Source organism: Ahaetulla prasina, chromosome 6 (assembly GCF_028640845.1).
Source record: "Ahaetulla prasina isolate Xishuangbanna chromosome 6, ASM2864084v1, whole genome shotgun sequence".
NCBI classification, from domain to species: Eukaryota; Metazoa; Chordata; class Lepidosauria; order Squamata; family Colubridae; genus Ahaetulla; species Ahaetulla prasina.
Window position 1 is genome coordinate 101,126,118 of NC_080544.1, and position 13,080 is coordinate 101,139,197.

Below are 13,080 nucleotides of genomic sequence, written 5' to 3' on the forward strand. Positions count from 1 at the left end.
ATCGTTTGCGTCATTCTCAAAAAAGATTTTCTTAATTAAATTGAAAACGAATTATTCATAGAGCTGACTGAGTCTAGGTTTTATGAGGGAGACAGTCAAGGTGGATAACCATAAACAAGCCTCTTTTTGGAAGATATCTGATGCAGGGGTGAAATCCAGCAGGCTCTGACAGGTTCTGGAGAACCAGTAGTGGAAATTTTTAGTAGTTCAGAGAACCGGCTAATACCATCTCTGGCTGGTCCCAGAGTGGGGTGGGAATGGACATTTTGCAATATCCTTCTCCAGGAGTGGGGTGGGAATGGACATTTTGCAGTATTCTTCCCCGGTCATGCCCACCAAGCTACACCACGCCCACCAAGCCACGCCCACAGAACCGGTATTAAAAAAATTTGGATTTCACCACTGATCTGATGGCAGAAACTTGGTTTAGAAATTATTTTCCTTACTACACCCGGTGTATCCAATAATTATTTTTATTTATTATTGAATTTATATCCCGCCCATCTCGCTATCCAATATCATGAACAGATCAGTGCTTTGCCCTTTCCTGATGAAATACAAAGATTTCAGATGCTGATTGTAGCTCCTCTTTTCCTGTTCTTTTCCTTTCCATTTTTATTCTCTGACTTTGGAGATCATATAATGACTACTTCAGCTTCAACCACAACAATACACGAGCACACAATAGATTCAAACTTAAAGTGAACCACTCCAATCTCAATTGCAGAAAATATGACTTCAGTAACAAGAGTTGTTAATGCTTGGAATGCACTACCAGACTCTGTGGTCTCATCCCCAAACCCCCAAAACTTTAACCTAAGACTGTCTACTGTTGCAGCAAGCAGCAAGAAGAAACAGCCCATTTCAGCTTCAGCACAGCCTAACTAGCACAATTTGATTGTTCCCGACTCTTAGCCATTTCAGGCTGCAGAGTGCTCAGCTGTTTCAGGCTGCAGAGTGCATTGCCTATTGCTGTGCGGGCCTCTGCTGCTTGCTGCAAGGAGGTAAATTGCTGGGAGCAGATTTTTTTTTTCTTGTGCTAATCAAGCTATGCAGAAAACAAAAATGAAAGTAAAGCAGGCTGTTTGCTGCAAGGAGGCAAAATTGCTGGGAGGCAGAAGCAGATTTCTTTTTCTTGTTTTCCTCACCAAAAAAAGGTAGGTGTGTCTTATAGCCCGATGTGTCTTATACTCCGAAAAATACGGTACTTTGATAGATGAAAGCTGGAATCAATACTGGTGGCCAAAGGCCAAACTTTGTCTCATTGTTAATCTCCATCAGTCTTCACTTTGCTTGAAGTAAACCCATTGTTTGATCATAGCCCAGTTCTTTATCAACAGCAGTGAAGCCCGTATCAAACATTTTCTCATCAATCTCAGCTTCTAAGCCTCCCACTGTTTTCATTTTCCACTTTGACCAGGCAGTCGTGATTTGTCGATACCTGCTATTCCTAGCTTTTTCCTTTGTTCTGGCTCTTTCTTTGGAATTCTCCCATGGGAACAAGTACAATGCAAGTTTTATTTAAAATAATAAAAAAAAACACCTTTCTAAACTCATGGACAAGGTGAAAGGAAATTTCAACTTTCAATGCCGGGATAAGCCATCTAAAAATGTTGGCTTTGCTAAGCCTGTGATCGCAATACTTCTCTGAGGTCAAACTCATTAACCAGATGTCTTTCCAACAAAAAGGAGGGGAAACTACATGTGCTTACATGATTTTACCTTGGATCATTATTATTCTCGTGGTTACTCGGTCGTAAAGGGATGCCAGAGTGCATAAAACACTGAGCTAAGTCTTGTTGTCTTGGGGCCTGGGTACTTACGGGACCGCCTGCTGTTACCTCATGCCTCCCACCGACCCGTACGCTCACACAGAGAGGGACTTCTCAGGGTGCCGTCCGCCAAACAATGTCGGCTGGTGGCCCCCAGGGGAAGATCCTTCTCTGTGGGGGCTCCTACTCTCTGGAATGAACTTCCCCCCCGGTTTACGCCAAATATCTGACCTTCGGACCTTTCGCCGCGAATTGAAAACATATTTGTTTGTTCGCACGGGGCTTTCTTAAATTGGGTAGATTTTAAATGTAATTGTTATTTAGTTTTAAATTGGGTTTTTTTTTAGATTATATATTTTAATTTATCGGCCTAACTGTATAATAAGTTTTTTAATTTATTTTTAATTGTACATTGTTTATTTTTATCTTGGCTGTACACCGCCCTGAGTCCTTCGGGAGAAGGGCGGTCTAGAAATCTAATAAAATAAATAAATAAATAAAAATAAATTGTCCACCCTCCCGCTGCCCATTTTGGGAGGATGAAAAGGATCTGCTGATCTTAGGCTGAGCACTACTGAATGAAGAACAAGTTGGAGCAGATTTTGGCTGGGGAATTCTGGGAGTTGACATCTTAAAGTTGCCAAGGTTGAAAAAACACTGGCATAGAACATTGGTGGGATTCAATTTTTTTTACTACTGGTTCTGTGGGCGTAGCTTGGTGGGCGTGGTGTGGCTTGGTGGGCATGGCAGGGAAAGGATACTGCAAAACCTCCATTCCCACCCCACTCCAAGGGAAGGATATTGCAAAACCTCCATTCCCACCTCACTCTGGGGCCAGCCAGAGGTAGTATTTGCCGGTTCTCCACACTACTCAAAATTTCCGCTACCGGTTCTCCAGAACCTGTCAGAACCTGCTGAATAGCACCCCTGGGTTAGAGCATGCTGCCTCACAATTCTCAGCTGATTAGGATGACACTAGAAGTGATACTGTGTAATAGGCGCACAGGAGCATAACCAGGTATGTAAAGTATGGCCTTAATGGCTCATTCGACTGTTTAATATTCATAAACGTTAATGTTAAGGCAAGGCTATCTGGAATGCAGATGATTTTTCTCCTACTGCTAAGCGTATAGTGACTAGAAATGGCCTCCATTAGTAGGTTCATGCACATTGCCCCAAAAGTGCTTTTTCAAAATGCAACTAGACTTTCCCCAGTCAGGATACAACTTTTAAGAAGTCCACCCATCTTAAAAGTTGCCAAGGCTGAGAAATAGTAATAATAATAACAGAGTTGGAAGAGACCTTGGAGGCCTTCTAGTCCAACCCCCTGCCCAGGCAGGAAACCCTACACCATTTCAGACAAATGGTTATCCAACATTTTCTTAAAAATTTCCAGTGTTGGAGCATTTACAACTTCTGCAGGCAAATTGTTCCACTGATTAATTGTTCTAACTGTCAGGAAATTTCTCCTTAGTTCTAAGTTGCATTTCTCCTTGATTAGTTTCCACCCATTGCTTCTTGTCCTACCCACAGGTGCTTTGGAGAATAGTTTGACTCCCTCTTCTTTGTGGCAACCCCTGAGACATTGGAACATTGCTATCATTTCTCCCCTAGTCCTTCTTTTCATTAAACTAGGCATACCGAGTTCTTGCAACCGTTCTTCATATGTTTTAGCCTCCAGTCCCCTAATCATCTTTGTTGCTCTTCTCTGCACTCTTTCTAGAGTCTCAACATCTTTTTTACATCGTGGTGACCAAAACTGAATGCAATATTCCAAGTGTGGCCTTACCAAGGCATTATAAAGTGGTATTAACACTTCACGTGATCTTGATTCTATCCCTCTGTTTATGCAGCCCAGAACTGTGTTGGCTTTTTTGGCAGCTGCTGCACACTGCTGGCTCATATCTAAATGGTTGTCCACTAGGACTCCAAGATCCCTCTCACAGTTACTACTATTGAGCAAGGTACCACATATACGGTACCTGTGCATTTTGGTTTTTTTGCCTAAATGTAGAACCTTACTTTTTTCACTGTTTTTCTTTGTTTTTCATTGAAGACGTTTTGCTTCTCATTCATAAAATATAAACTAATAACAGAGTTGGAAGGGACCTTGGAGATCTTCTAGTCCAACCCTCTGCTCAAGCAGGAGACCCTATACCATTTCACATAAATGGTTGTCCAGTCTCTTTCTGAAAGCCTGCAGTGGTGGAACACCCACAATTTCTGAAGGCAAGCTATTCCATTGGTTAATTGCTCTCACCATTAGGAAATTTCTCCTTAGTTCCAGGTTGCTTCTCTCCTTGGTTGGTTTCCATCCATTGTTTCTCGTCTTGCCTTTTGGTGCTTTGAAAAAGTGTTTGACCTCCTCATCTATATAGGAGCCCTTCAAGTATTGGAACACTGATATCATGTCTCCCCTAGTCCTTTTTTTCAATAGACTATACAGAAGCAATTCCTGTAACTGTTCTTCGTATGTTTTAGCCTCCAGCCCCCTCATCATTGTTGCTGCTCTTCTCTGTACTCTTTCTGAAGTGAAGAAGCTTCTAGTATGACAAGCAAAACGTCTTCAAGGAAAATCCAAGAAAGACCAGTTGCCTTTTGAAAAAGCACCTTTGGGACAACCATGGCCTGGATGACTGAGAATCTCCATAGACGTTCATGCATATTCAACATATTCCATCAGTCGACTGCTCCCTTAATATTGGGTACTTTCTGCACCTATGGAAGGAGTGGAGAGCTGGTGTACCATAATGGTTAAAATGTATGGCCTGAATTGGTCTTAAGCAAATTCAAGTCCTTGTAAAAACATTTATGGCAGGGTGGTTCCTGTTCATATCACTGCTGTATTATTGAGATAGTCTTTATTCTGAATAAGGTATGTCCCAAATTCATACTTCTTTTGCAACTATCACTATTTTTTAAATGTTGATTTAATTCTTAGTTTCATTCTGTCAAGGACCTTGGAATACTCATCTCAAATGATCTAAATGTCAGAGCTCACTGCAATAACATTGCCAAAAAGGCACTAAGAGTTGTTAACCTAATCTTGCGAAGCTTCTTCTCTGGTAATATTGTACTGCAAACTAGGGCATACAAAACCTTTGCTAGACCAATTCTCGAATACAGCTCATCTGCCTGGAAACCGCATTGTATATCAGACATTAATACAATTGAGTGAGTCCAGAGGTATTTCATGAGAAGAGTCCTCCACTCCTCTGCTCACAACAGAATCCCTTTTGCCACCAGGCTTGAAATTTTGGGCTTAGACAACTTAGAACTACACCGCCTTCGTTCTGACCTAAGCGTAGTACACAAAATTATCTGCTACAACATCCTACCTGTCAATGACTACTTCAGCTTCAACCACAATAATGCACGAGCACACAATAGATGCAAACTTAAGGTAAACTGCTCCAAACTCGATTGCAGAAAATACGACTTCAGCAACAGAGTGGTCAATGCCTGGAATGCTCTACCTGACTCTGTGGTTACTTCTCCAAACCCCCAAAACTTTAACCTTAGACTGTCTACTGTTGTCCCCATCCCATTCCTAAGAGGTCTGTAAGGGGCGTGCATAAGGGCACCAATGTGCTTACCGTCCCTGTCCTAGTGTCCCCATTTATTCGTATCCTTATCCTGTATTCATAATCATATTTATACTTATATCTGTTATCTTATATGTGTTTGACAAATAATAAAATAAATAAATGTTAAATATGCATGTCCTTAAAAGCTGCCAATCAGTCAACTGATGAAATCAAAGTCAATCCAACAAGAGTCCACAGGTTAAATCTGACATAATCAAACATACTTTTTTTTTTTAAAAAAAGCATGCTTTATTCAGGTGTCTTTGATCTTTGGGCAACATACTTGAACATGCATTAATTTGTATGAACTTTGCCGGATGGGAACAACTGACCCCAGTGTTTGATGGATTGACTGACTGATTTAGCATCAGAATATTTGCTGTTCACTGCTGTTCTGAAGAATGGATCAATCCTCCTTCAGGGTAACATTTAATATTGAACAAATGTCACCCCAGTGATTTCTGTAGACTTTCAAGTAGTTGTGCTTGGGAGATACATCAGCAAATGACATGGCTAGAGTAACATCCTTCCTCCTGAAAAAGGGAATGGGACAACTTGGCACAGCCAACTTACTGCGGCCAACTCACCATGGCCAACTCACAACAGACAACTCATCACGGCCAACTCACCGTGGGACAATTTTAACAATTCTATTTAATTATTTAAAATAAATAAAAATGATTTCAATTGTTGCCATTCACAGTTCATTCTGTCTCTCCCTTTGCATCTTTTCTTTAATGGTTCTATTCCACCAATTCTTTGATTTTAGTGTAACTCTTGTCCTACAGTGAGTGGCTGTAGCAAGTTGGCTGTGGCGATTAGATGTTGGCCATGGTGAGCTGGCCATGGCAAATTGTCATAGACCCAAGGAGTTAAACTCAAAAGATTTCTATTGCTAATTATCCAGATTATGATGCCTATGCATGGACATTACAGTTTAACATAAAGGGTATAATTTGCCTTCCATAAATGCAAATATGCAATACAAGAAAAGGAGACATTGCTATTTAAATGTTTTTAAAAAGTTAAGAGAAGAAACTCCCCGCCCCCGTTTATTGAAATGTTACAAATAAGAATAACCAGAGCCCTGTACAAAGTGGTTAGTTCTACAAAGTTTTTGGCGGAGAAGGTCCTGTCTTATCCAAACAGAAAAATTATAGTCCTCAAATCCAGTTTGGCATTTAATCAGCCTTGGAGCACAATCACACTACTATTCAGTGGTGGGATTCAAATTTTTTTACTACCGGTTCTGTGGACATGGCTTGGTGGGTGTGACTTGGTTGCATAGCAAGGGAAGGATACTGTTAAATCTCCATTCCCACCCCACTCCAGGGGAAGGTTACTGCAAAATCCTTATTCCCTCCCAGTCAGCTGGGACTCGGGAGGCAGAGAATAGATGGGGGCGGGGCCAGTCAGAGGTGGTATTTACCGATTCTCCAAACTATTCAAAATTTCCGCTACCGGTTCTCCAGAACTGGTCAGAACCTGCTGAATACCACCTCTGCTACTATGTCTTTCAAACAGCTCTTACAAGCATTAGTAACTGCAAATATCTTTGTTGTCAATCTCAAAACATGAAGAAAATTTCTTTTTTTTTCTTTTCCAAAAACACTACACTACTAACCAGAGCATATAAAACATTTGCTAGACCAATTCTAGAATATAGCTCGCCTGTTTGGAACCCTCACCACATCTCTGACATCAATACAATTGAGCGTGTCCAGAAATATTTTACAAGAAGAGTTCTCCATTCCTCTGAAAACAACAAAATACCTTATCCCACCAGACTTGAAATCCTAGGCTTAGAAAACTTGGAACTCCGTCGCCTTCGACAAGACCTAAGTTTAACTCATAGAATCATCTATTGTAATGTCCTTCCTGTTAAAGACTACTTCAGCTTTAATTGCAATAATACAAGAGCAACCAATAGATTTAAACTTAATGTTAACCGCTTTAATCTAGATTGCAGAAAATATGACTTCTGTAACAGAATCATCAGTGCTTGGAATACTTTACCTGACTCTGTGGTCTCTTCCCATAATCCTAAAAGCTTTAACCAAAAACTTTCTACTATTGACCTCACCCCATTCCTAAGAGGACCATAAGGGGCGTGCATAAGCGCACAAACGTGCCTACCGTTCCTGTCCTATTGTTTTTCTTTTCTTCTTCCTATATCTATATATATGCTTATACCTCCTAATATTTACTCATATATATGTTTATATACTATATAATCTTTTGTTGATGTTGTGACAAAATAAATAAAATAAAATAAATTAAAAAAAAAGAATCTGCTGAAGTCAATCAATGCTTCCTCCAGCTGGCCAGCAGTCCAGGCTCAAGCTACCACGAGCAAAAATGTACTCCCCTACCCCACACTGCTTACAAAAGAGTGCAAAGTGCCACTTACATAAAGTTCCCCTGGAGAAGCGTGTCTCAGTACACACAGAATGACAGCTAAACAGTTTGAACCTATTTCCTCAGTGGTGACTCAAGAGCTTACTTCAAATGGATACGTGCGACAATTCAGTCTTACAATTTATTTATTTATCAAATTGGTATGCCCCACGCCTCCCAATGCCTCCCAATTAAAAATACAGGTAGTCCTCAAATTACAACCGTTCGTTTAGTGACTCTTCGAAGTTACAAAGGCACTGAAAAAAAGCGATTTAGGATTTTTTTTCAGACTAAATGACTTTGGCGGCATCCCCATGATCATGTGATCAAAATTTAGATGCTTGGCAACTGACCTGACTCATATTTATGACGATTTCAGTGTCCCAGGGTCATGTGATCACCTTTCCTGATGTTCTGACAAGCAAAATCAATGGGGACACCAGATTCACTTAATGACTAACTTAGCAATTGCGATGATTCACTGAACGACTGTGGCAAGAAAGTTTGTAAAATGGGGCAAAACTCACTTAACAACTGTCTCCCTTAGAAGCAGAAATTTTGGGCTCAATTGTGGTTGTTAAGTTGCTGTAAGTTGTACCTGTAGATCCTGGACTGCTTTTTATAAGTGCATCTTAAAAAAATATTACATTAAATGTCAAATACTATTAACATTACTAATAGCATTCGTAACAATGCAGATATCAGGATTAATATTAATATGCAAAATATGAGCATTATCTGGAATATACCACAATTTTGGCCTGCTTCAAAACATGACTAGTTGAATTAAATGCTCCCTCTTACCTTTGGTGTGGGGGCTAATTCTAAATCCGTGGTTGAACTAGATTCTAATGTGGCTTTACCGGTGGCCGATTCAGACTGGGATTTGTTTTCTGCCAACCTACAAAAGAACAAAATGTCAACTTTTTATTTTATTTTATTTTATTTTGTCACAACAGTATACACAAACAATTGCCATAGATAAAAAAACATGTATTGAAGAAAATATATAAGTAAAAAAATATGCATCAACTATATTAATTTGATATAATGAAGGGAACAATAGGACAGGAACGGTAGGCACGCCCCTTATAGTCCTCTTAGGAATGGGGTGAGGTCAATAGTAGACAGTTTTTGGTTCAAAAAATTCAAAAATTACACCAACATAATTGGCCTTGGTTACAATCATTCCCAAATGGTTCTAATCCAGGGGTGTCAAAATCAAGGCCCGGGGGCCAGATCCCACCCAGAGGGTGCTTAGAACTGGCCCTTGGGGCCGCCCTGGAAACAGCAAAGGACTGGCCCATGGTGCCTCTGCCAGCAAAAACGGAGATCAGGAGGGCTGTCCTGAGCTCTGTTTTCACTGGCAGAGAACTGCAGGAGGCCGTCACAGCCGAAAATGGAGCTCAGGAGCCTGTTTTCACTGGCAGAGAATTTGGGCCACCACAGACGCACCCCCCCCTGAAGTGACGTCGAACTGGCCACGCCCACCTTGGCCCCCTGAAGTCAAACACAACCCTGATGCGGCTTTAAATGAAATTGAGTTTGACATCCCCTGTTCTAAGCCCTTTGGCAGTAAACTCACACAGAGAGGGCCTTCTAAGGGTGCCGTCCGCCAAACAATGTCGGCTGGCAGCCCCCGGGGCAGGGCCTTCTCTGTTGGAGCTCCTACTCTCTGGAACGAACTTCCCCCTGGTTTACGTCAAGTGTCTGATCTTCGGACTTTTCACCGTGAGCTGAAAACGCACCTATTTATTCAAGCGGGACTGGCTTAAAAGTTTTATTAAATTTTAATTGGGGTTATTTATATTTTAAGGTTTGTTAATTGTTTTAAATTTTCGGCCACCCTATAATATGTCTTGTTTTAATCTTGTTTTTAATGTGTATATTGTGTATTTTAAATGGCTGTACACCGCCCTGAGTCCTTCGGGAGAAGGGCGGTATAAAAATCGAATAAAATAAATAAATAAATAAATAAATAAATAAATAAACAGATTTCAGGGGAAAAAATGGATGGCAGAAATAGAAGAAATGCCCTGAGTTCTCAGCATTCAGCTGCATGAGGATTTTAGTGAGGGTAGAGGAGAGGACTGCATCCTTCCCCCTCAGATATGCATTTTGTGAAGAGACCTGGACTGCAGACTCGGAGAGGTGCGAATGTGGAAAGCAACAGTATTCTGATTTCTATCTTGATTAGTGAATTGCTCATTTGGTAAGTTCATAATGCTTACAACTTGTGCTGCTTCTGACTTTTAACAATTCTCTCTTCCCCCAGCTATCTATCTATCCATCTTCTCCGTCCATCCATCCATCCATCCATCCATCCATCCATCCATCCATCCATCCATCCATCCATCCATCCAGCTGTCATTTCTCTTTTATCTATCATCTATCACCTATTTATCATCCATTATCCATCTATCATCTCTTATCTCTTATATTTTCTGTCTGTCTGTCTATCTATCTATCTTATCCATCCATCCATCCATCCATCCATCCTTTCATCCATCTTCTAGCTATCATCTTTCTTATCTATCATCTATCTATTACCCATCTCTCTCATCTCTCTCTCTCTTTCTCATCTATATCTATCTATCTTCCATCCATCCATCCCTTCATCCATCCAATTTTAGAACCACCTAACACCAATGATTCTAAGAAGCTTAACATACCTGTCCATCCTCAAGGTCACTGAAATACAAGTGATTGTAAGAATGAAGCCATGGATTTGTTATAATCCATGGGCTTTTGTTTTCTGACCATTTTATGTTCGGGTCATGCTTAACTTGAAACACTAACAAGCATTTCTCTTTGTTCTCTTCCTGTAGTGTATTATTATTATTATACAATGCACACACGTCTTGTACTGGGCTTTTCTTAAGGGAATGATAGTCAACTAAACCGCAGGTGTGGGATGGCAGGCTATGAATAGTGTATGGCTAAGGAATTAACCACAGGTTGCCCAGAATCTGTACAATAACAGAATAAGAAAGTTGGAAGGGACCTTGGAGGTCTTCTAATCCAACACCCTGCTCAATCAGGAGACCCTATAATATTTCAGACAAGTGGTTGTCCAATCTCTTCTTGAAAGCTTCCAGTGATGGATCATCCACAACTTCTGAAGGCAAGCTGTTCCACTGGTTGATTGCTCTCACTGTTAGGATGGTAAAGGTAAAATGAGGTAGGATGATTCATCTCACCCAATGACAGGATTGGCCTCAGATAAAGTTAAAAGTACAAATTACCACACAAATTCTTTTGATGGAGCTTTAGAAGATGATGATTTTCTCTCAGCGCCTGAAGAACCTTTGCCAGCTCTTTCTCCACGATGCTTGACTTCATCCCATTTTTCTAGTTGAGCCTGGATATTGACTGGATAAGGTAAAAGAAAATGAATTTTCAGAAGAAAAAAGCACATCCTGTATCAAGACTCTCTTCGGCTGAGCTCGACGTTTTGTAGTTTTCTTAGCAACAGCAACACAAGAGTGGCTAGCTAGAGGTAGTCCTTGACTTACAATTGTTTAGTGGCCATTCAAAGTTACAGTGGCACTGAAAAAAAAGGACTTATGACTGTTTTTCACACTTACAACCATTGTGCTCAGGTAGGGCATGTCAAATTTTTCAGCTTTCAATTTCCAAACATTAGGGGTGCTCAAACGTTGTGACATTCCTTGGGGATTGTAAAGATATTTTGGTTAGTACCGTACTTTTCGGAGTATAAGACGCACTCCCCCACTCCCTAAAAATAGGTGAAAATTTGGTGTGTCTTATAGAATGTTGCCTAATAATAATAATAATAATAATAATAATAATAATAATAATAATAATAATAATAATAATAATAATAATTTAATTTTATACCGCCTTCTCCCGAAGGACTCAGGGCGTGAACAGCCAAATAAAACAATACAATATATTACAATAAAACTATTTAAAAACTTATTCCATATGGCCTAAATTTAAATATAAAATACATAATAATAAAATAAACCCCATTTAAAACGAATTAAAACCCCTATTAAGCCAGTCCTGGCACCATGCCCGGATAGACCGAGCAAGACGAATGGCCTGGCATGCCTTCAGCCCCAGTCCTGGCACCATGCCCGGACAGACCGAGCAAGACGAATGGCCTGGCATGCCTTCAGCCCCAGTCCTGGCACCATGCCCGGGCAAACCGAGCAAGACGAATGGCCTGGCATGCCTTCAGCCCCAGTCCTGGCACCATGCCCGGACAGACCGAGCAAGACGAACGGCCTAGCATGCCTCCAGCCCCCAGTCCTGGCACCATGCCCGGACAGACCGAGCAAGACGAATGGCCTGGCATGCCTTCAGCCCCAGTCCTGGCACCATGCCCAGACAAACTGAGCAAATAAACCCCTCCCCCACAGCATGTGAACATGAAGAACATGAAGCCAGTCACGAGCTGGAATTGCTGGCAGCTGGAGGGTGGATGGATCCATGCTTCTGGAAAATGGAGAGGTGATGTCAGCAAAAGGAAGGGAGGGGCAGGCCTGGATAAGTGCTGAGTCATGGAGCCACACCCCATGGCCTATATAAAGGATCTGCTTTCTGGCATTCTTTGAGTCAGGCACAGTCTAATTTGGATTGCTGAAGTCACATCTTAGACTCCTGCCTGCCCTGAGAACTCTGACAGAATTTTGGCAAAGCTGCAGAGGCTTTGTGGTCACGCTTGATACAGACTTCCCCGACCCAGCCGTCAGAGGAGGAGTGGGACACGACACCCTGACCACCCTCCATGTACCGCATTTTCAGCCTCTGCAAGCTCCATTTTAGGACCATTCCAGGCTGCAGGGATTGCCACAGCACATATCCACTGATCACCGCCTCTGTGCGTCGCGATTTTGGACTCTGCGTGTTGTGTTTTTGGCCAGTTCCAGGCGGCAGGGATTGGCGGCAGTGGGAATCCCCACCACCTGGAAACGGCTGAAAATGTGATGCGCAGAGGCCGAAAATGCGACATGTGGAGGTGGCGATGGGCTGTGGCGATCCCCGCAACCTGGAACAGCTGATTGGCGGTATTCTGGGAGTCCAATCCAACTGCCAATCAGCCGCTCATGCTGAATCAGGCTGTCATAATGTGCTGAAGCTGACCAGGCTGTTTACTGTTTGCTGCAAGTACGCTAGCCAGATGAATACCGATGGATGCTAGTAGACAGAGGTAGACAGAGGTACCTTGATGAATGTATCTTTTCTTTTATGTACACTGAGAGCACATGCACCAAGACAAATTCCTTGTGTGTCCAATCACACTTGGCCAATAAAAATTCTATTCTATTCTATTCTATTCTAGAAAAATTTTTTCT

The 13,080-nt window shown here is 41.5% G+C and overlaps 1 protein-coding gene across 1 annotated transcript in view; it reads right to left on the reverse strand.

Moving 5' to 3' along the window:
- The window catches only part of PEX5L (peroxisomal biogenesis factor 5 like), a 212,524-nt gene that overhangs the window by 18,770 nt on the left and 180,674 nt on the right, over positions 1-13,080 (reverse strand). Inside the window, exons 5-6 of the mRNA XM_058187507.1 lie at positions 11,002-11,128; positions 8,561-8,657 (exon numbers count right to left, since the gene is read on the reverse strand). Of these exons, the coding sequence (XP_058043490.1) occupies positions 8,561-8,657; positions 11,002-11,128 (224 nt within the window). The remainder of the gene's footprint in view (positions 1-8,560; positions 8,658-11,001; positions 11,129-13,080) is intronic.